The sequence below is a fragment of the Ovis aries genome, chromosome 3 (assembly GCF_016772045.2).
Source record: "Ovis aries strain OAR_USU_Benz2616 breed Rambouillet chromosome 3, ARS-UI_Ramb_v3.0, whole genome shotgun sequence".
In the NCBI taxonomy this organism is placed as follows: Eukaryota; Metazoa; Chordata; class Mammalia; order Artiodactyla; family Bovidae; genus Ovis; species Ovis aries.
The window spans coordinates 134247637-134269506 of NC_056056.1; the positions used below are offsets into that span (position 1 = coordinate 134247637).

Genomic DNA, 21870 nt, shown 5'->3' on the forward strand with positions numbered 1-21870 from the left:
TCATCTGTTTAAGTCACTGTTATTTTGAGTCTCTGATGCATGGAGAATGGATAACCCGACTAATACCCCAGCGAACTCAGGGGAAAAGCCATTGCCTTTTGTCCCTGGACACCGGGTTCAACCAAGCGGTCTCCCCCGAGGCCAGTTCCCACGCAGAAGGATGGCTGTTCCCACCGCAGCTTTTCACACATCACAGCCACTTGACATATGGGGTCCGCAAGGGACCACACACTTGACAGATGGGGAAACTGAGGCTCGGAGACGTGGCCAAATCTGCACAAGGGCTCAAGGCAGCAGAGGTGGAGCCAGTCTCAAATCCAGGTCTGCCTGCTCCCCCTACAAAACTGAGAATTACTCACCACTGACCCCAGCGCAGACAAGCCGTTCTCTGGGTGGGAGAGACCCCGTCTGCAGGAGATGTCTTGATACGTCTGCCAGGAGTCCGAGCCCAGAGGCCCCAAGTCGGAGTGACGGGCTGTGCCAGTCAGTCTGCAGGGCTCACAAAGTGCGGGTGAACTTTGTGATTCTATCAAGGCCTGGTTCCCCAACAGCGCACCAAGTATGGGACACGGGGGCTTCCCCACAGAAGAAGGGCACTTATGAGGGCAGTGACCCCAGGCTGCAGGCAGCTGCCACAACATTTCCAACATCTTCCACGTCAGTAGCATAAACATCTTCTGGTTTATTGTGTTCAGAGAATCTATGGGTCAGGGGGTTGGGACAGGGTGTGTGGCGAGGTGGAGGCTGGGGTTTGGATGGATGTCTGGGGCTGGAGCCATCATCACTCCAGCTTCTTTCTTCATGTGTCTGGACCAGATGATTCAAAAGCTGAACTGGGCTGGCCCCCTCAACTGGAGGATCTTCTCGAGCCTCTTCAGGTGGCTGCTTACAGATGACAGCTGGGTCCCAAGAGGAAGCATCCAGAGAGGAACGTCAGAAAAGCAGTGTTCCCAGAGATCCAGCTAGTGCTGCCTGGCCTTTATGACCTAACTTTAAAGATCACAAGGGCTCAGGCGGTAAAGAATCCGCCTCCAATGCAGGAGACCCAGGTTTGATTCCTGGGTCAGGAAGATCCCCTGGAGAAGGGAGTGGCTGCCCACTCCAGTATTCTTGCCTGGAGAAGTCCATGGACAGAGGAGCAGGCAGGCTACATGGGGCTACAAAGAGTCAGACACAACTGAGCGGCTAACACTTTACAGGTCACATGGTATTGTGTCCACCGCGCCAACTGGTGCAGTGGTCTCAAGCCCATCCAGTTTTAAGGAGGGAACGAATGTAAATCCCATTTCAAAAGGAAGAGTGTCAAAGAATTGGAGGCCATATTTTTAGGGGCCAAGTCCCATAATACCTGAGGGTATCTCTTCAGTTGACTTCTCTCTCTGATTCCAGAGTGTTTGAATGTCAAAAACCAACTCCTCTTCCAATAGCAGATGCCCAAATTCCCCTGAAGAGCTTTAGTCTTTGATCTTTTTTTTAAAAGAGATTTTTTTGACAGGGACCATTCTTAATGTTTTTATTGAATTTGTTACAATATTGTTTCTGTTTTATGTTTTGGATTTTTTGGCCATGAGGCATGTAGAATCTTAGTTCCCCGAATGGGGATCAAACCCACACCCCCTACATTGGAAGGCAAAATCCCAACCAGTGAGCAGCCAGAGAAGTTCTAGGTCTTTAATCTTGAAGAGACTTTATTCTAAAACAAGCCCCCCGGGCCCCAGCTGCCCTTCAGACTGTGCTGTAGGCCTGACCCTTCTTACACCTCAGTGTCAACCGGTGAGCCCACCAGACCTTTCCAGAGAGCAACAGTGGCTGAGAAGCAGAGGGTATGCCTGGACCACTGGTTTTCACTAAAACTCCATCCTGACTGAATACCCGGAAAGAGGAAGGGGAGTAAAGAAGCAGGGCATCTGAGGTCCAGGGGTAAACTTGGCAAGGTCACCATTTGGTTGTCCTCTCTCAAGCTTCTGCCTCACCTACACCTGTATCCACTGCCCCTCATCCCCCTTACTTCAGAGAAACAGGACTCCTGTCCAACCTTGTCCCTCTGAGGGTCCCCCACCTCCTCTCCTCCAATCTACTGTGTCCCTCTCTCTCTCAGACCCAAAGGTCTCTGTTAGGAACAGATTCAGCATTCTGTATTCCATTCAAACCAGCTTCTTCTGTATACCTACTGTACCAGCAGAGTAGGAAACAAGCCCATCTAGGTCTTAAAAAGGAGTGGGATTCAGGGAATTAGGTGCTTATAAAATCCTGGGTGGAGGCAGCAGCTGGCCGCTGGAGAGGTAGGGAGCTGGAGGCTTCCGATGGAACTGTTGAGTTCAAGGACATACACACATACCATCATGTCTCCATCCACAGATCAGGAGTTGCTGCAGCAATGGGCTCACTGCACTTTCAAATCCTGTACAAGTGCATCGTTTGGCCACACCTGATGCACTCTGTGGGCTTCCCAGGTGGCTCAGTGGTAAAGAATCCGCAACGCAGGAAATGCAGGAGGCAGGGTTTGATCCGTGGGTCAGAAAGACCCTCTGCAGGAGGAAACAGTAACCCACTCCAGTATTCTTTCCTAGAAAATCCCATGGACAGAGGAGCCTAGCGGGCTACAGTTCATGGGGTCGCTAAGAGTCAGACACGAACGACTAAGCGTCTGTGTGTGTGTGCATGCGCACGCGCGCGCGCACACACACACACACACACACACACACACACACACACACGGTACACTCTAGCTGCAAGTGAGCCTGAGGAGGGTGATTTCTGGCTTTCTGGCCTCAGCAGTGCAAAGGGCATGTTGAAGGAGGAGGGAGCAGATGTTGAGATCCAGGGCACCAGCCCCAGCATTGATGAAAAGACAGGCGTTTGCTGGAGGCATCCCCTTCTCTCAGGGAGCCATCAGAAGGTGGGGTCGCTCATCTCCCCAGCACATGTCCTCTGGCTTATTTTTCCTGCTATTGCTGTGTCGTCTTTGGAGCCATCAGTCGCCCTGGGGACTTCCTGGAAGGAGAGGGGGTGACACCAGCTCCCTTTGCCACCATGTCCCTTAAATCTCCCCCAAAGGCACATTTACCCCCTATGCAAATTTCTTTTCTGAAGTGTTTGGGTAAAAGGGAATTAACTGCTCTGAGAGAAAACCGTTAACTCTCCGATTGACTTGGACTTTCCCTTGTGGATCACTAAGGAATGCACCTAAAAACCCAGCCTTTCCAAGGAAGGGACTTCCCCAGAGAGTTCCCCCTCCCAATGCCCCTTCCCTCTCCTTCCCTCCCCCTTCCTCCCCCTCCTGTCCTTCCCTCTCCTTAAGGGTATCTACTCCTTCCCTCAGGACCCTCCCTGCACACCCACCCCGCTAGACCTGTGCCTCCCTTTCTAGGGCCCCAGGTCTGGGTTCTGCAGCCCTGAAAAGCGCCCTCAGCTTCAGTGGGGCAGCGAGAGGAGGCACTGCCAGGCTGCCTGTCACAACACACCCTTGCGGAGGGAGCTGGAGGAGCTGGGGCACCGTCCCACCTGACCGCGACAGCAATCCTCTCATTCCGTTCCTTTTCAGAACCCCCACTAGAGGGAGCTAGACATTCACCAGTGCCGTCGCTGGTGGTTCCAGCCCAGAATTGAAGCAGCTCCTGGGACCAGTTTACACAGATGAAATTTAGAGGAAGAGCAGTTCCACATTTGCAAAGTTTGGGGCTTAGACGGGGGAGATCAAACTGAGACAGATGGCCCTCCCTCACTTCCACCACTGCATGCGTAAAGGGGGCACAGGGGTCGGGGGAACATGGTAAGGGGAACGACGTGGGACGAGGACACTTTTGCCGGGCTCCTTGGAAAGTGGCTTCCTCGCCCTTCTAGGAGAGCCTCGCAAACCATCTTCCCTCTCGCATGACTTGGATGGGGAAGCCACAGCCCAGGAGGCTGCTGTGCCTTCTTAAGCCACACGGGGGCGCCAGCCTCGGGTGGATGCTGCACCACATCTGCCTGGAGAGAGACTGACTCCCCAGGTCTTGACAGCTGCTGCTGCTAAGTCATTTCAGTCGTTTCCGACTTTGTGTGACCCCATAGACGGTAGCCCACCAGGCTCCCCCGTCCCTGGGATTCTCCAGGCAAGAACACTGGAGTGGGTTGCCATTTCCTTCTACAACGCATGAAAGTGAAAAGTCAAAGTGAAGTTGTTCAGTCGTGTCCGACTCTTAGCGACCCCATGGACTGCAGCCCACCAGGCTACTCCGTCCATGGGATTTTCCAGGCAAGAGTACTGGAGTGGGGTGCCATTGCTTGACAGACTGAACCTGCATCATACCAGCCCTGGGGCACATCCTTCCTCCACACTGACCAGTTGGTTGAGCTGATAAGCCCTCTTTACTGCTTATCCCAGCATGAGTACGGTGTGTCCTTGCATGCAAAGCCTCCTGCTAACTCCAGGTGCTTCTCAGGATGGTGTTCCCCAGTCCTCTGTTCCCACCCCTAATCACCACCCCTCAGCCAGACTCACAAAGAGAGACAATTTGGTGACAGATTGTCACCAGAGTGCGAAGCTACGGTGATGCAGGTAGGTGTGGGGCCCTGGAGTGGCCGATACAAACAGGAGAGGGGTTTGTGCTGAACCCGGGGTTACGCATGTAAACAAGGGGCTCCAGGCTGCAGGACCAAAGGTGGCCAGGCATGAAGGCTGGAGAGTGTCCACACAGTGCAGCTCCACGGGAAGGGAAAAGATTGAGAGTCAGAGAACACCAGTTAAATGGCTGTGGAAGTGGTCCAGGTAAAAGAGGGTAAGCAGCCAAAGATAGTGGCAAGGAAATGGAGAGGAGGGTACAGATGCTAGAGATGGATGTTAAGAGGGTTCCCAGGGTGACCTGGGTGATGGGAGGCTTACTGTATCATCAGTGAGCTCAGGGACCCAGGAAGAAGAGGCATGGAGGAGATGACAAGGTCAACTTTGGACGATGGGAAATTGAGATGCCTCGGGACATCCAGGCGTACGGACATCTGGTAGGCAGTTCTGTATGTGGCTGCGGCACTCAGGAAAGAATTAGCGCTGGGGATAGAGATTTGTCAGTCACCACTGGTCACTAACTGGTAGCCCACAGCCCAGCTTAGACCACAGGTGGAAGTGGGATTGATTCACACCACTTCTTTAATGGAACCTCCATTTTAAAATCAGCAGAATTTATTGAAAAATCTGGATTTCAGACTTTCCTGGCAGTCCAGCAGTGAAGACTCCACGCTTCCATTGCAGGGGGCATGGGTTTGCTCACTGGTCGGGAAAGATGCCACATGGCACAGCCAAAGAATACCCCCCGAATCTGGATTTCCATCTCCTCTTGAACAATCAGAAGATCTGACTCCATCAGGCCTGAATTCCTCATGCAACAATCATCTCAGGTCACTTGGAGGGGCACCCTAGTTTTCCTGCCTATCCCTCTTGGTATTGTATTTGATCCCCCAATAGGATATTTGGTAGTTACAATAGATTGTTCTGAAAGAAAATCACCAATCCTGCAATCCCACAGGCTCCTTTACAACGTGGCTTTGCCACACCTTTCATTCAGAATCTCTTCACTTCCATTATTTTAGCCCAGCCACAGAGCCAACATGACAACCGCCAGACATAGCCACAGCAGCCAGAGTTACACCTCTGAAGTTTACATTCAGAACGTTTACCGTGGTGAAAAGACGTAGCCGGGTAAGCTCAGATTCATCCCACGAAACATTACCAGTCTCTCAACCAGGGCAGCCAACTTCCGCCACGGAGCCTGCCCATCAGGCCTTCAAGCTTCTGAGCCTTGCCCTCTGCCCCTGCATCCCCACTCCTCAGCCAACAGCCCAGGCCGCTGACCCCAATCTCTGAGTCAATCCGTTTTAGGCAACAAGGTAGCTGACCGGCAGGAGAGAATGATTAAACCAAAGCAAGCAAAGCAGCTCTTCGAGGAATGGTCTTCCTTCATGACCATCCTGCTGAAGGGAAACCAGCCAAGATCTATCATGTCACAAGAACCACGAAGCATGGTGAACTTTGGGTAAAATAGTTGTGGCAAATTGAAATTCCGGCATCACATTTTCATCCTGTACAAAATTCTTGTACATATTTGGCCATTGCTCCATGCAGAGATTTGTTTCACATAAGTAGTAGTTCCGAAATGTTTTTTAAAACTCTCTTTGGAAAAAAAAAAATGTGAATTTAAATTTAGTAGTGTGGCATTACAGTCCTTGGAAATAAAATTAATTTTATACTGTTGTTCTGACAAAGTAAGAGAAATGCATGATCCAAAGTGGCGTGATCTATGGTTTTTTCCAAAGTTTTTCTTCTCCTCCAAAAGGAAGGTTTTCAATGTTTCCCTGGAGCTTTGTTGGCTGGAATGGTGATCCCATGGGAGGCTTCTTTAAAAAAAAAAAAAAAGAGGAGAAGGGGGAAAAAATCAATTCTTTGGTCAAATCTGCTGGGAAGTGCTCCACGCTTCTCTTAGACTCATCATAATATTGGCATAGCAATGCCTCTTATGAGAACTGCAATAAAGAAATCTCTTTAATTTTGCCTAACACAATAATCCCCAAATTTATTAGACCACAAAACCCTGTTTTCAAGCAACACCAATTAAAGTCCCTTGCAGCTGGAAAACCATGGCACCCACTTTAAGAAACACCGCCTTAGCCACTGGGGGGAAGGGAACTGGGGCGTCAGTCCCTGGTTCCCACCAAATGGTTTTGAAATATTTGAAATATTTGAAATTTCTCTCAAATGACAAAAGGATAAACTATTGTTTCTACTTTTAATTCATTTCTCCTACGATTCCTGTAACATTTGGTGCTTAATCAAGACATTTTAAACGAAAAGATACTTTCAGATTTGGGACCCGACTGGCAGCACGATGCCCCTATTCGTCGCCACCTGTGCCTTTGAAATGGTGGGTTCTGCTCCCGCTGTATCCACAGCCTCTGGACCGAGCTTCCAGGTGCTGGAACATGCTGCTCCCATCTTCAACCAGTCACACAGCCCTGCCCTCTCCACCCTGCTCGCACACAAGGGAAGAAATGCGCTTCTCTCTCTCTCTCTCTTTTTTTTTGCAAACCCACAAACAGTGAAGTCTAAAGAATAAACAGCATTGAAAGCACTTTGGAGTTATTGGATTTCCTCACAAAACCTTATTGCTGCTAAATCCAAAAGATGAACATGACAATAGCTGAAAGTCTGCACACTATCCCCCTTAAACTTTGCTGTCATATCTCTAAAGCTCCTGTGCATGCCAGAAGCACAGCACCCGGTCCCACTCCCAGGTGCCTCAGCTAAGTTCTAGCACATTGCTGGAAACTAACACATCTTTCACTTGAGAAAACTAAGGGGCTAGGGTCCATTTATAGCTTTTCCCTCCTCCCAACCCCGTGATCAAAGAAAAAACTTAAGGGACGATGCCTTTCGTTCAAACTCTATTTCCTCATAGCCTTCTGTGTGCAGTGAACGAAACAGCAAAAATCCCTACGCTACTGGAGCTGACATTTGAGCAGATGGCTCGGGCAGAGAACTTTCCGGCTGAGAGGGCGGCTCTTGTCATGAGAGCCGGTCCAGGAAGGAAGTAAATTTACCTTTAGCTAGGTTGTTGTTTGGCAAGGAAGAGGTTCAGAGCCATGAAAATAGGAGGGTTCACATGTGCTGTTAACTGTGGGTGAAGAGCCTCTGTCTTAGGGCTGAGGGGTCCAGGTTGCTGAGGAGAGAGACCCTAGCACAGGAGTGCCCTGGGATCTCCCCCGCCCCCTGTGGCGGCTACAGAGGCCCGGGCTGCGAACACCTCCATGACAGCGCCCTGGAGCCGGTGGAGTGGATCTGCACAAGACAGATGATCAGAGAAGAACGCAGAGGGTGCCCAGTGAGGCGAGAACATCAGGGACCCTCACGCGGTAACAAGGCACCAAGGGGGTTACGTTACCCCCACACCTTGGAACCCTAACGGCATGCTTTGCTAAAATGTATCTTCAAGGGCTTCCCTGGTGGCTCAGTGGTAAAGAATCCACCTGCCAATGCAGGAGACATGGGTTTAATCCCTGATCAGGGAAGATCCCACAGGCCACGAAGCAGCTAAGCCCGTGCACTGCAACCACTGAGCCTGCGCTCTAGAGCCGGGGAGCCACAGCTACTGAGGCCTGCTTGCCCTTGAGCCCACACTCTGCAACAAGAGAAGCCACAAGGAGAAGCTCGTGCCCCGCAACTAGAGGCAATGCCCACGCAGCAGCAAACACACAGCACAGCCTAAATAAATCAGGTTATAAAAATATAGAGATGTCTCCGGCCTGCAGCAAAGGCAAGTGTGATCTGGGCTGGGGAGGGTGGCAGCCAGGGACACGGACAGCATTCCAGAAGAGGCTGTGTGACTTGCTGGCCATCTCGGATGAGAAGAGCATCGGTCAACGGATGCTTGGGCCTGAGAGCTCGGGAGCCCAGTCCCCCAGGCATCCCTGTCTCCCTGAACACTGCTGGTGGGGAACTCTCCTTCCTTCACCCCTGCACCATCATTTCCCGCTTGTTTTCTGGTTGCATAGGGCATGTTCTTTGGGGATTTCCTGAGAAAGCGTGGGAGAGGGGGCACGTTCTGGGTCTCTGTGGAAGACCTGGTCAGCCTGTCACTCACCCCTGCCTCATCTAGCCCTGACCTCGGTCCTCACCACAGCCCTGCTCCCTGGGCCTCCCCGATGTCTGTTCCTCAACCACTCGGGGCGGGGTGGGTGGGGGGGGACTCCTTCCTCAGGCTGCCAGCTCCTGCTGCTCTGCCACCCCGAGCCCTTTCCCCACTTAGCTCTATCGCTCTTTCTCACTCCAGTCTTCCTCGTTTAAACATCACCTTCCCCATGACCTCTCTGATCATTTCCACCCTGCCCCCACACCCTCCATGCACTCTCCCTGCTTATTACCACTTGCTATACACCGTATCCCCCCAAAAAGAGATGTGCTGAAGTCCTAAGCCACTGTACCTGGATCGTGACCCGATTTACACTGCAGAGGTAATCTGTCAAATTAAAGTGAGACCACACTGGATTAGGGAGGGTCCCTATTCCAATGTGACTGGTGTCTCTCTAAGAAGAAAGACACTTGGAGCCAGGCACATGGGTGTCCCGTGGCAAATGGCACAGGACACAGCAGACAGAAGTTGGGGTTATGTGGGTACCAGCCAAGAAATACCAAAGGGTGCCAGAAAGCCACGTGAGCTTGGGAGAGTCAAGGGAAGGTTCCTGGAAAGTCATGGAGGGAGCAGGGCACTCCAGCACCTCAGTTTTGGATGCCTGGCCGCTAGAACTGAGCAACTTGGTTATGGAAGCTCTAGGAACCAACACACGTCCAGGATTCTATTCCATATCTATTTGATATTACACGCAGTGTTCATCATCTGCCTCCCTTCACAAGAAGGCCAGCAGCACAGGAGCAGGGACTTTTATCTGCTTTGTTACTGCTGCGTCCTCAGGGTCTAGAGCAGTGCCTGGCATGGGGTTAAGTCCTTAGAGCAGTAGCCCCCCACCTTTTTGGCACCAAGGATGGGTTTCATGAAAGACAATTCTTCCATGGGCTAGGTGGGGAGGAGCTTGGCTTCAGGATGACTCTCATAAGGAACACGCAACCTAGATCTCTCACAGGCGCAATTGGCAGTAGAATTCGAGCTCCTGTGAGAAACCAATGTTGCTGCTGATCCGACAGGAGGCAGAACTCAGGTAGTAATGCTAGCAGTGGGGAACGGCTGTACATACAGATGAAGCTTCCCTCACTCGCCTGCCACTCACCTACTGTGCGATCCAGCTCCCAACAGGCCACGGGACTGGTACCAGCCCATGGCCCAGGGGTGGGGGACCGCTGCTTTATGACCTTAGTGGAATGAACGAGTTAATGACTGAATGAAACCTTTGGTGTTCTGTACCCACTGAAGACGGCACGTGGCTGCCTCTCCCTCTCCCTCTCCACCCCTGGGTACCTTCTGTGAAACATGGATAAGCCTCCAACACACTGCCCTTTGATGAAACTCCAGTCACCTGCTGTCCACACTACCCGAGCTACCTGAGCCCACCCTTGAACTTTGTATCACCTGGAAGTACCCCATCTGGGTCAGCATCCGGGCTAGACCCGGGTCTGGCTGTTTCGGGTGCAGACGACTCCCAGAGAAGCTACTGTAATCTGATAAGTGAGAACAAACGAGTCAAGAAGGAGCCCAGGCCTGGGACAGGGGAGCAGCCTCCTCCACCCGCAGGTCAAAGGGCCAAGCGGGTGGAGTAGAACAGGAGCAGGCAGGGAATCGGAGCTGGAGGGGGTCAGGGCCTAACGGGTTCAGACAGAGGCAGAGAGAATGTCAGGCGGGCAGGGCTCACACTGCTGGGTGAGGCCGAGGTGCCTGTGTGGGTGCACGGGTGGGCAGGCAGCTTCGAGGGCCGGTGGGCCAGATGCCCCATCCTCTCCTCCCACGGCCTCTCTGTAGAACTCAACCTTTCATTCATTCAACACGTACTGACTGAGCACCTACTATGTGCCGAGCACTACAACTGCACTGGAAAGGCAGCAGGGAATGAACACACTCAGGCTTGTTCTTGTAGCCCTGGCCTGACAAGGGGACCCAGGATGTGTAACTGAACGCTTGGGGAAAGACCATCAGGGGCAAGCCTGGAGCTGTGGGACTGCTTGACAGGAAGCCCCGGGCCTGAAGGAGGGGAAGGGGCCAGTTGGGCAATGGGAGGAGGGCGGTCAGAGGCCCAGAAGACATGATGGAATGCGGACAGAGACAACGAGGAGAAGGGGCAGAGACCCAAGAGAGCAGCAGCTTGGGGACCATGTTTTGGACTCCAGCCTGGCAGGGAATAGCTTGACAGGCTTCCCCTTTGTAAAAGAACCACTCTGGTTCCTGTGAGAAGGGGGGGCCAAGAAGGACCGATGGACATGGGGGCTAGGTGAGAGGTAAGGCCAGCAGCCAGAGACGGAGCAAAGCTTTCTCAGCGGTAGAATGGACCACATTTGTGGTCGGGCTGTGCAGGGGAAGGAGGGGGGTGATTTGAGGACACCTGCTGGGGAGGAGGTGTTCCCAAGCCAGGAGTCAGGCCAGGAGCAAGGATGGTGCACCCGGAGCACAGGCCTTCTTCTCCGACGGCTTCATTAAGCTCCCACCACGCCAGCCTCCTTTCAGACCCTCAGACAGGCCCATCTCATTCCCACAGCAGGACTCTTTGACCCGTGGTCCCTTTGGCAGGAACACTGCACCCCAGCCCTTGGCTTGGCTGCCTCCTCCTCCTGGCCAAGTCTTGACCCAGATGCCGCCCCCTTGGAGAGGCTTGCCCTGACCACCTGCAGCTAAAGTCAGCACACAGGTCTCCTCCCCATCGCCCTGCTGTATTACCATCTGCGGTGACCTCATTCATGTATTTGCTCACAGGTCCATCAAATATCCCCTCCCACCAGGATGGAGGCTCTGTGGCAGGGGCCCCTCTGTCTCATTTACAACATGTTCTCCAGCAGCTGCCAGAATTAGCTGCTGAGGAAATCACTGCAGAATGGATCAAGACATTAATGCAACTTTCAGCACCCAGGTTCAGCTGGGGCTGCAGCTTTCAGAGCCGTGGTTTATATATGGCGATTCAAGTGCCAGGAAAGGGTACAGAGTACCCAGAGCAAGAGGGCGGGGAAAGAGGAAGCCCTCAGACCATTCTGAGACACTCAGCATGCACGCCCTGGGCAAAGAGAGAGGAGGTGCTGGCATGGGACCCCCAGAGAGAGGTGAGGCAGGGACAGGGCCAAGCGAGACCTCCCCAAGGGCATCCAGCTGGGAGCCGGGGAGCCTGGATTCAACCCAGGCAGGTGCTCCAGGGCCCTGGGCCCACCCTCTGAAATCCACTTCATCTCAGGAGTTTCCCAAAGTGTTATCCACTTCACTGACGAGGGACAGGGTTTTAGTTACCCAGTGAGTGGCGGACCCAGGGTGCGGACCCAGTATTGTCCTGGAGCCCACCGTCTCAGCCTCTCCTCTGCATGTCACCAAGCTTCTCTAAGCTTCTTCCGGAGCTGTCGGAGAAGCCACCAGGACGCTGTGAGGAGGAGGGAGCAGTCAGCAGCAGGATGAGAGACCAGGAGAGCAGCTGAGAAAAGAACGGACAAGCAGGCTCAAGCAGCCATCCCGGGGCTGATCTTGACCAGGCAGCGCCAGTGTAGACTAAGCCAGGTGAGAGAGGATTAAAGGAGGCAGGGGGAGGGGAGGAGGGGTGCAGCCAGTGTGGATAACCTTGGAGAAGGTTGGCTATAAAGATGAAGCAAGACACGGGGTAGTTACTGGAGGCGCACGCACCAGGCGCAGAGAAGGGCTATTTTTAGGGTGGAAGAAACCTGAGTGTTTTGAAGCTGGAGCCAGCCAAGAAGGAGTGGTTAAAGGAGCATTAAAGAAACTAAAGTGGAGGGGGTATGGTGCAGAGGTGGAGACAGCATCCAGTGTGTGTGCGGTATGGTGGGGTGGGAGGGTGGTCCTCTCATCGGGACACATGGAAAGCCCCTGGCTCCACAGGAGGTCTGGGGACAGAGCGGAGGGAGTCATGTCTGAAGGCACCTCCTTTTTGTGAGCAGCAGGAGGTGAGGGCATCTGAGCAGAGTATGGGAAATGGGAGGCAGGACATGGAGGCAGAGTTGAAAGTGGTTGTGATTTTGCAGTTATTAGCAATTAGTACGTGAGGAGAGAGAGAGCAACCAGACAAAGGAGAGGGTCCTGTGGGGTCTGATAAACAGAGGAACCATGGGCATGGAGGACGTGGCTGCAAGCTCTGCCTGCCCAGCAGGATGCAGCAAGTGCAGAGGTCCCTGCACTTGAAAGGGAGGCTCAGGAGCCGTGGAGTGGATGAGCTCATTTGTGTGGGCTTTGTGCTGTTTTGTTTTGCCTAGGTGAGCTGCGCCCGCGTGCGTGTGTGTGTGTGTGTGTGTGTGTTAGAGCTTTCACACATACAGAGCAGTAAACTAAAGAAAAGAAAGCCCCACCTCTCTCCCTACAGTGTGTCTGCCAGCCCAGAGGGACCATGTTCCCACTTTTTTCTGTATGGGGGCTCCTCCCACCCCTCCCCATCACCCAGGTTTAAGGAAGTGGGAGCTGGGGTGGGTAGCTCAGGGAAGCCAGGTGGTCCAGAAAGAAGCCTTCTAACTCCAGAATTACGGGAGCATGGACACTCCCCAGTTCTGAAATCCTTTGTTCCCTGACTCCCAAGAGAACTGGCTCCCCGTGTTTCCTCCCGCCTCCCTGGACCCTGCCCCACCTTTAAGTGGTGGCCTGCTCGCCGCCTCTCTTCTCAGCCCTACCCAGGCCCTTCCCACAGTTCCATTTTCTGCCTCTAGCAACACCCTGGCCTGGAAGTCTCTCTGGTGAGCCCCAGCCCCATAACTAATTGTACACCTTGGATGACCCCGCGGCCGTGCTTCAGACTCAACACACCCAAACTGGACTCACCCACCACCCCTCTGCCCACGGCCCCCCATGAGTCAGTTTATGGACACCCAGCCTCTGTTCACCCCAGAACTAAAACAGGCTTAGATCTAGTGAGGAGACATCCTTCTCCTTTGGGCCCTGTGGTCTGGGATGTCTGAGCAGAGCATGTGACCTAGGCCTAGAACATTCCATACCAGCAACACAGGACCCCAGGGTTAGCACACAGTCACAGCTGCTGCAGGGTTTGGCCTGAGGGACCTGGGAGATGGCCCGTCCTTCCCTGATAGATTTGAGCTTGAGATGCCTCCTGCCTCACGTGGAGGCTGAGGCTGATAACAGCACTGTTACTGGGCCAGGCTCTCTACATGTATGGGTCTCACTTTATCCTAACGCCCTGCTTCTCCTCACTCCCGCAAGGGATTAAGCACCTTGCCCAGGTCACACAGCCAGAAAATGTGGGGCCAGCTTTCAAGTCCAGCCACAAGATTTCAAGCTCTTGCCCCAACCTTTAGACCACCGTGCCAGAGGCTAACAGAGGCTGCAGACTAAGGCATGGAAAGCAGAGAGGCCAGGGCTGCTCACAGTCAGACCTGAGTCACAGCCGGCCTGAGGCCAGAACTGCCCCTAGGCTCTGCAGTTATGTGGGCCAATTAATTACTCTCTGCTCAAGCCAAATATCTTTAGGGTTTCCTGTAAACTCAGACCAAAATATCCTAACTGATAACACAGCCCCTCGATGGGTGGCAGGCGTCACCACCCCCTGGGTAATTAATTCCAGGAGCTGGGGCTTCGTCCTCCACCCTCACTTCATTCCACATCCAGCTAGTGACCAAAGCCTGAATCCCAAACATCACTTGGATCTGTCCCCTTTTCTTTCCACTTTAGTCCAGGGCATCATCATTTTTGCCAGGTTGTGTCCACAGCCTCCTTGCTGTCTCTCTACGTCCAGCCTGTTCCCACCCACAGACTTACCCCCAATTCCCTAAGATCCAGATCTTATCATGTCATTTCCAGCTTAAAACCCTCTAGACCCCTGCAGACCCCTTGCTGCCTCCAGGATAAACTCTCCCATCCAGGCTGCCACCCCTCCGGTCTCACGCCTCTTCACATCCTACTCTACCTACCTGCCTCTAGGGCACCTCCAGCCCTACGCCCCTCTGTGTCTCTGCCCAGAATTTTCTTCCTCCCCTTCTCTGCCCGGTGAATGTTCACTCAGTACCACTTCCTCTAGGAGCCGAGCCAGTCACTCTCTGCTCTTGGCTTTGTCGACACTCGGCACTTCTTATTGTCTGTGTTAACTTCAGTCTTGTGAGCAGTGCTCTTACTGGACTGTGTGCCTCTTGAAGGCAGGACCTCTGTCTCATTCATCTCATCCCCAGCCCCAGAGCAGGCCTGGCACAGAGCAGTCATTCAATACTCAAGCAACTACCTTGTCAATTACCAAGGAACCTGGAGACACACTTTAGCCAGGGGCCCTGTTTTCTGGAAACACCAGTTTAATGTTTGGTGGAACGTTAACATTGAGCCCGCAATGTAACCGCTTATTAAAAAAAAAAAAAGCCGAAAAGAGAAAAATATAAATAAATAAACACTCATGGACTCAGCCATACATATACCTGTATCCATTCTTCCTCAAATTCCCCTCCCATCCAGGCTGCCACAGAACATTGAGCAAAGTTGCCTGTGCTAATACAGTAGGTCCCTGTTGGTTTTCCATTTTAAATATAGCAGTGTGCACATACCCATCCCAAACTCCCTGACTACCCTTCCCCCCTTCCCTTCCCCCAGCAACCATAAGTTCGTTCTCTAAGTCTGTGAGTCTCTTTCTGTAAGTTCATCTGTATCATTTCTTTTTAGTTTGTACATATAAGTGAAGTCATATATCTTCTCTGTCTTCACTGTTCACCTGAAACTATCAGAACACAATCAGCTATGCCTGAATACAAAATAAAAAGTTAAAAAAAAAAAAAAACGCTCATGGAAAAGACAAATGACATGTTCCCAGAAACAGGGTGGGTGGGTGTCTCTACACCTTTTCTCTGGAGATGGTCAGGTTTGGAGAAAAAAATAACATCACACTATAATCACAGTGTAGAAAGCCTTTTATCTATGGACAAGCACGCTATATATTTGATCCTTATGACATTGTTGCCTCCATTTTAGGGATGAAGAGATTGAGATTCATGGAGGTTTATAGAATGAACCTATAACCTGTAAGTATTCCATGAAGTATAGAATTCCATGCATATGCTCACAAAATTCACTCTCACGTCGAGGCACAAGCTCTGGCCAAACTGTGATCAGACCCCCAATTGTTGTTGTTCAGTCACTCAGTCGTGTCCAACTCTTTGCAACCCGATGGAGTGCAGCACACCAGGCTTCCCTGTCCTTCACTAATTCCCAGAGTTTGCTCAGACTCACGTCCACTGAATCAGTGATGCCATCCAACCATCTCATCCTCTGCCATCCCCTTCTCCACCTGCCTTCAGTCTTTCTCAGCATCGGGGTCTTTTGAAAGGGTTGGCTCTTTGCCTCAGGTGGCCAAAGGACTGGAGCTTCAGCTTTAGCATCAGTCCTTCCAATGAATAGTCAGGACTGAGTTCCTTTTGACTCTCAAGAGTCTTCTCCACCACCACAGTTCAAAAGCATTAATGCTTTGGTGCTCAGCCTTCTTTCTGGTCCAAATCTCATATCCATACACAACTACTGGAAAAACCATAGCTTTGACTAGACAGACCCTTGTAGGCAAAGTAACGGCTCTGCTTTTTAGTACGCTGTCTAGGTTGGTCACTGCTTTTCTTCCAAGGAGCAAGCGGCTTTTAATTTCATGGCTGTAGTCACCATCCGCAGTGATTTTGGAGCCCAAGAAAATAAAGTCTGTAACTGTTTCCATTGTTTCCCCATCTATTTGCCATGAAGCGAGGGGACTGAAAGCCATGATCTTAGCTTTTTGAAAGTTGAGTTTTAAGCCAGCTTTTTCACTCTCCTCTTTCACCTTATCAAGAGGCTCTTTAGCTCCTCTTCACTTTCTGCCATTAGGGTGGTGCCATCTACATATCTGAGGTTACTGATGTTTCTCCCAGCAACCTTGCCCACACTGACCACAGGGAGGCAGTAGAGTGTCGGTGTGAGAATCACTGCCCCACCTCCCACCTACCAGTAGGTGTGGATCTGGGCGTGGAGAGGGAAAAGCTAGCACTGAGAAGAGAGCGAGGGAGAGGGGCTGTGGCTGGGGTTGCTATTTCAGGATCTGCCAGAAACAGTCCAAGCTGGAGCGGGCCCAACATGCTGCGTGCTAAGTCGCTTCAGTCATGTCCGACTCTTTGCAACTGTATGGAGCCCACCAGACTTCTCTGTCCCTGGGATTCTCCAGGCAAGAACTCTGGAATGGTTGCCATGTCCTCCTCCAGGGGATCTTTCCGATCCAGGGATCCAACCTGCATCTTTTATGTCTCCCGCACCGGCAGGTAGGTTATTTACCACTGGCCCAGGTTTACCACTAATTCCAAGAGTCAGGAGCTGCAAGCACTGACTGTATACTCCAACTTTACCAGCATATTTAATAACAAGCCACAGGAAGTGATGGGGCAGTGATGAGGCATTGCTGGGGCACCCAAGACCTTCAAATTTGGGACACAGGCCTACCGCCCTCAGCAGGGACAAGTCACTAGCCTGTCAGACCACAGCCACCCAGTACCAGAGACGGGACTAGGCCCAGCAGGCACGAGTCTGTCAGCGTCTGAAGCACTGAGCATCCTGAGGGAGTGGCCACTTCAGTGCCCAGGACGCACAGCAGTTGCCAGGAGACGGGCTGGCCACCCAGGCCAGTGCCATGAGCACTTCAGGAGGCTGGACGGAGCAGGTCAGAGGCAGCAGCTGCGTGCAGGAATCCCAGATTGCGGTCTCGCCACAGTCCAGGCGTCTCCCAGGCTGTCATCTGTATTGTATGTGGATCAAAGGTTCCTTGTGTGGCCGGTAGCCTGGAGGAAAGCGCTCCGGGACACACAGCATGCGAGGTTCGGGAATCTGTACTAGATAGCCGCCCCCATCTTTGCTGGAGAGGGAGCCAAGGAATGACAATTCTTTCCACCTCAGGGTGAGACTCAGGGTTTAGAGGAAGAGTAAGCCAAGATGTCCACGCATGTGCGGACCCAGCCTTTCCATCAAGGACAGCGCAGGCTAATGGAGCTTGTTGGGATCCAAACGCCTGGCCTCACTCCGTGGCACACCGACCTGCAGTCATCATCCCTGCCACTCCCAACCTGAGTCTGGCAGATGGTGTGACAACAGCACCCATTTCCCAATTTTCTGAATTCTTTCCCTCCCCATTCAGCCTGACAGCCTTGACCAGGGTCAGAGTTTCTTAGCAAACGTCTCAGGCTCTTCCTCCAGGAACACTGAGGTCCTCCACAGCACACACCATGGGCCAGCTTCCCAGGCACTGAGCTGAAGGGACAGCAAAGACAGGAAGTTGGATGAAGAAAGTCTTTGCCTGCCTCCTCTTCTTCACCCCCACTGCACCGTCCCCAGCCCTGCCTGGCTGTGAGCGGACACCATGATGCTGGGGACACAGCCTTTCCTGCCATCAAATCTCCCTACACCCCTACCACCACCCGGACTTGAACCCAAAGGCCAATCCAAGTCATCATCTTGACCTCTGGTCCCTCTGCCCTGTCCACTTGGATCTCCTTAGATGTATATTCCAGCAGACCCTCTGAGCTCACCCCACCCTCATGCTCAGGCCAGAAAAGCTGAGCCCAGCTACCTGGGAGTTGCTGTGGCACCTGGAAGGCCATTTGCAGCAGCGAGAAGGTATCCAGCAAGGCTGCGGCGAAGTAGGGATGGGAGAGAGGACACCAAGGGGGAGGGGTGAGTTGGGGTGCCATGTGTGTGGTATGAAGGTTCATTCTTTTGGGGAGAGAGGCCATATTTTGCATCAGCATCTCAAACAGTGGTGAGAAATCAGGACAAGAGAGAACAGAGCTAAAGGGGCGACCCAAAGGTCCTCGCTCAGGGATACCACTCCCACCCAGATGCTCAAAATCAATCAGGAGCCCCAGGGTCCAGTTTGAGCTCTGTCATTCATTCGAGCAGGTCACTTTCTTCCCTCTGAGCTTTCCCATTTGTAAAAGGAAGGCCTCACAGCAGACATGGAGACTCTGGCCCAGCTAGAGAAGGAGGAAAGTGCACAGGCTGGAGATGGGAGACAGGACGGAAAAACAGCGGAATGTTGTGGGCAAGGGGGCAGGTGAACTGGATACAGTAAAGAGAAGCAGTTCCAGCCCCTCCCCCAGGACACAGCAAAGGGCAGTGGGGAATGTCCCTGCGCCCAGCCCCGCTGCCCTTGGGCCAGGAGCAGTCACACACACCCCTCACTGCCCTGGCCAGGCGTCCCTCCAAGGGGGTGGGGGCGGCGTGCCTGAGGTGAGAAGTCCACAGCTCAGCAAGTCCACTGCGGCACAGCTGCCCGGGATTAACACCAAATCCTGGGCTCCTCTGCGGAGGGATCACACGTCGTCGCCTTCACAGCTGCTTAGCTCCACGTTGCCCACTCAGGCCCCTCACCCCCACCAGCCCCTCCTGACACACCCCGCCCTCCCCTCTCAGGGGCCAGCCAGGACCCTGCCTCTGCCTTGGCAGACAGGAGAGGGGCTCTACAGTGGAAGGGGCAAGAGAGATCAGAGGCACCTCCAGTGAACAGCCGCACCCACAAAAACCTCCCAGGAACCCCTAGGTGCGACGCTAAATAGAGAAGGGCAGAGAAGGCTTCCCTCACTGGCCCCTATGGCTCAGCGGGAGACAGCCTTGGCCTAGAATTACCTTGTCTTTAGGCCACCCAGGCCCTTCCCTCCAGATGGTTCCTGTCCTTGGGGAGAGAAAGGCAGGAGGGCCAGATGGAGCCCCTACAGCTGGGAACCCTCAGCTCCAGCCTCCTGGAGCAACGTGCTTCTGAGGTCTCGCGGCTGTTAGGAACCTTGTCACCTACCCCCACAAGCACACCCCAAAGCTGCTTGCTCTGGGCCACGTGCATTACCCCCAACCTGAGGGGGAGGGGCAGCACACCTCTCCATCCCCCAGAGTCATCCAGGCCCCTGGTTCTGCCCTAAAACTCAACCCACAACCCCATCCCTGCCTCAAGAGGGAGGCCACAGTGAGGAATCGTACTCGAATCTCCTCTGAGGGGAAAGGCTTCCGGAAGGAGAGGAGGGGAGAAAGAAGAAGCCAGAAGCCGGGGGCCTGGGATGGCTGCGTCTCTGTCACCTGTGAGCACTCTCACCTGTGCGAGCGCACCAGCATCGGGTAGGGCTCCCCACTGCAGACGTCGGGTGCTGGGGGACGGCTCCCTCAAAGTCTGGCATGGAGTCCACGGATCGCCAGGAGGCCGCGACCCCCGAACGCAGCCGGGCGCCTAGGAGTCGTCGTCATCGACGCTGGCGCCGCCGGGCTCGCCCTCCCGGGACGAGCGCAGCTCTCGGGCCAGCAGCGCCGTTAAACCCTGGGCGCGGAGCAGGAGGCCGGCGGCCAGGAAGAGGACCCCGCACAGCACGAGCAGCGACAGCACGCCCAGCACCGCAGCCTGCACGGCGCGCGGCCCCTCGGGGGGCTCCAGCGGCACCCCCGACTGGTTGCAGCAGGAGCTCTGCCAGGCGCCCTGGGCCGTGGCGCCCGCCTGCGAGCTGTTCATGCTTCGGCGCCGGCTGCCCAGATGCGCTGAGGACCGCCAGATGTGCGGGAGCCCAAGGCCGGCGGGTGGGCGGCGGCTGCCTCGGGGAGGGGCCCAAGGGGCGGATCCCAGGCGCCGTGCGCCCCCACCCCTGGGGCTGAACGAGGAGGCTCTTTCTAGACAAAGGACTGGCAGCTACCGCCCAGAATCCCGGGGGCCGGTGTACTTCTCAGCCCAAAGGCCCACACGCCCATTCATGTGAGCCGGCCCATGCACCCAACCAGACAAAGCCAGGAGTCCTGTCCCCAGGGCTCTCCCTCCCGCTTAGAAAAGGTCAGGAGACAGCCCTCACTCAGAACCCTTAAGCCATTCTAGACCACATTCCAGGTGCTGGCCACGGTGCTGCCCCCACTGAGCAAGACACAGGGACAAGCAAGGGCCATCCCTGCTCCTAGGCTTTCTGTCCTGGGGCCAAAGTTAAATGCTGCTTGGGCTTCCCTGGTGGCTCAGTGGGAAAGAATCTGTCTGCCAGTGAAGGAGATGTGGGTTTGATCCCTGGGTCAGAAGATCCCCTGGAGAAGGAACTGGCTACCCACTCCAATATTCTTGCCTGGGAAATCCCATGGACAGAGGAACCTGGCAGGCTACAGTCCCTGGGGTCACAAGAGTCAGATACAATTTAGCTACTAAAAACAACCAATGACCTAGGTGCCACTGGGACAGAAGGCAAATGAGCAGTGTCTAGAACCTTAGTGATGCATAGCCTTCATCACCCCTTTGGAGCCTCCTGGGTCTGGCTAAGCAGGCCAGCACCCCACTGGTCCTAGGTGTGATAGAGGGGAGGAGGAATTTAAGGCCTGCCCCATTCCTCTGCTCAGGTCTGAGGTCAAGGAGAGTTACAGATCAAGGGGAAAGATCTGAGTCACCAGGGCTCCAGTCCTGACCTTGAATAAACCAGTCCCCTAGCCCTGGGAAGTCACAGTGCCAAAGGGGATAGAGATGCTATTGAACTGCCCACTAAAGGGAGCCTGCTGCCAACTGGGTGTGCCACAGCCCAGCCAGGGTGAAAGTCTGGAGCAGAGCCTGGCTGCAGAAAAGCATGAAGTCTGGGAAGCTGGGATGGAGGAAAGACACTCCTGCCCAGGTCTCCTGATAACTCCTGTAACAACCCTGAGCTCTGTTTAAAATAGTCACTGTTAGTAAACAGCTGAGTCAGCCAACTCCTCAGAGGAAATGAGCTGGTCTAAGGAGAAAAAGGCCCCCCAGACTGCAGCAAGCCAGGTAGGATCACATCTCATTAAGGACTTGCTGACAATGGGCCTTCCCCATCTCCAAATCCCTGAGAACCTCCTGAGTTCTCCAATTCACCAGTGCCCCGGAGGCCAAGGGTATGACATCACAAAACTCCTCATGAAATAACACATGGCCAAAAAGCAGTCTGAAATGAGAAAAATGTGCAAACACTTCCTGGCCATCCTGGCACCTATCTCCTCCAGGACCATGGACAAGACCCCCAGAGCCTGGCCATTTCTCCTTTAGCACTGCTGCTTGCTTACACACTGTTCACTTAGTTTGGTTAGAGCTTGCCCCTGGGTAACAAAAAGCATTGTAAAATATGGAAGAATAAATCAATGAAAAGCACACTGATCTTGACAATGTTTGCCTAGAAATGGATGTGAGATACCAAGTGAACTGTTAGTCGCTCTGTCCTGTCTGACTCTTTGTGACCCCATGGGCTGTAGCCCACCAGGCTCCTCCGTCCATGGACTTCTCCAGGCAAGAATGCTGGAGTGGGTTGCC

General features: G+C 53.5%; 1 protein-coding gene across 1 annotated transcript; it reads right to left on the reverse strand.

Annotated features, from left to right (window-relative positions):
- Positions 1 to 1483: 1483 nt before the first annotated feature.
- Positions 1484 to 20116, reverse strand: SMIM41 (small integral membrane protein 41). Its single transcript, XM_060414056.1, has 3 exons — positions 19684 to 20116; positions 11904 to 17852; positions 1484 to 6369 (listed from the first exon to the last, which is right to left on the reverse strand). The coding sequence occupies exon 1, from the start codon at positions 20089 to 20091 to the stop codon at positions 19816 to 19818; it is 276 nt and encodes a 91-aa protein (XP_060270039.1). The 5' UTR covers positions 20092 to 20116; the 3' UTR covers positions 1484 to 6369; positions 11904 to 17852; positions 19684 to 19815.
- Between the last annotated feature and the right edge of the window lie 1754 nt (positions 20117 to 21870).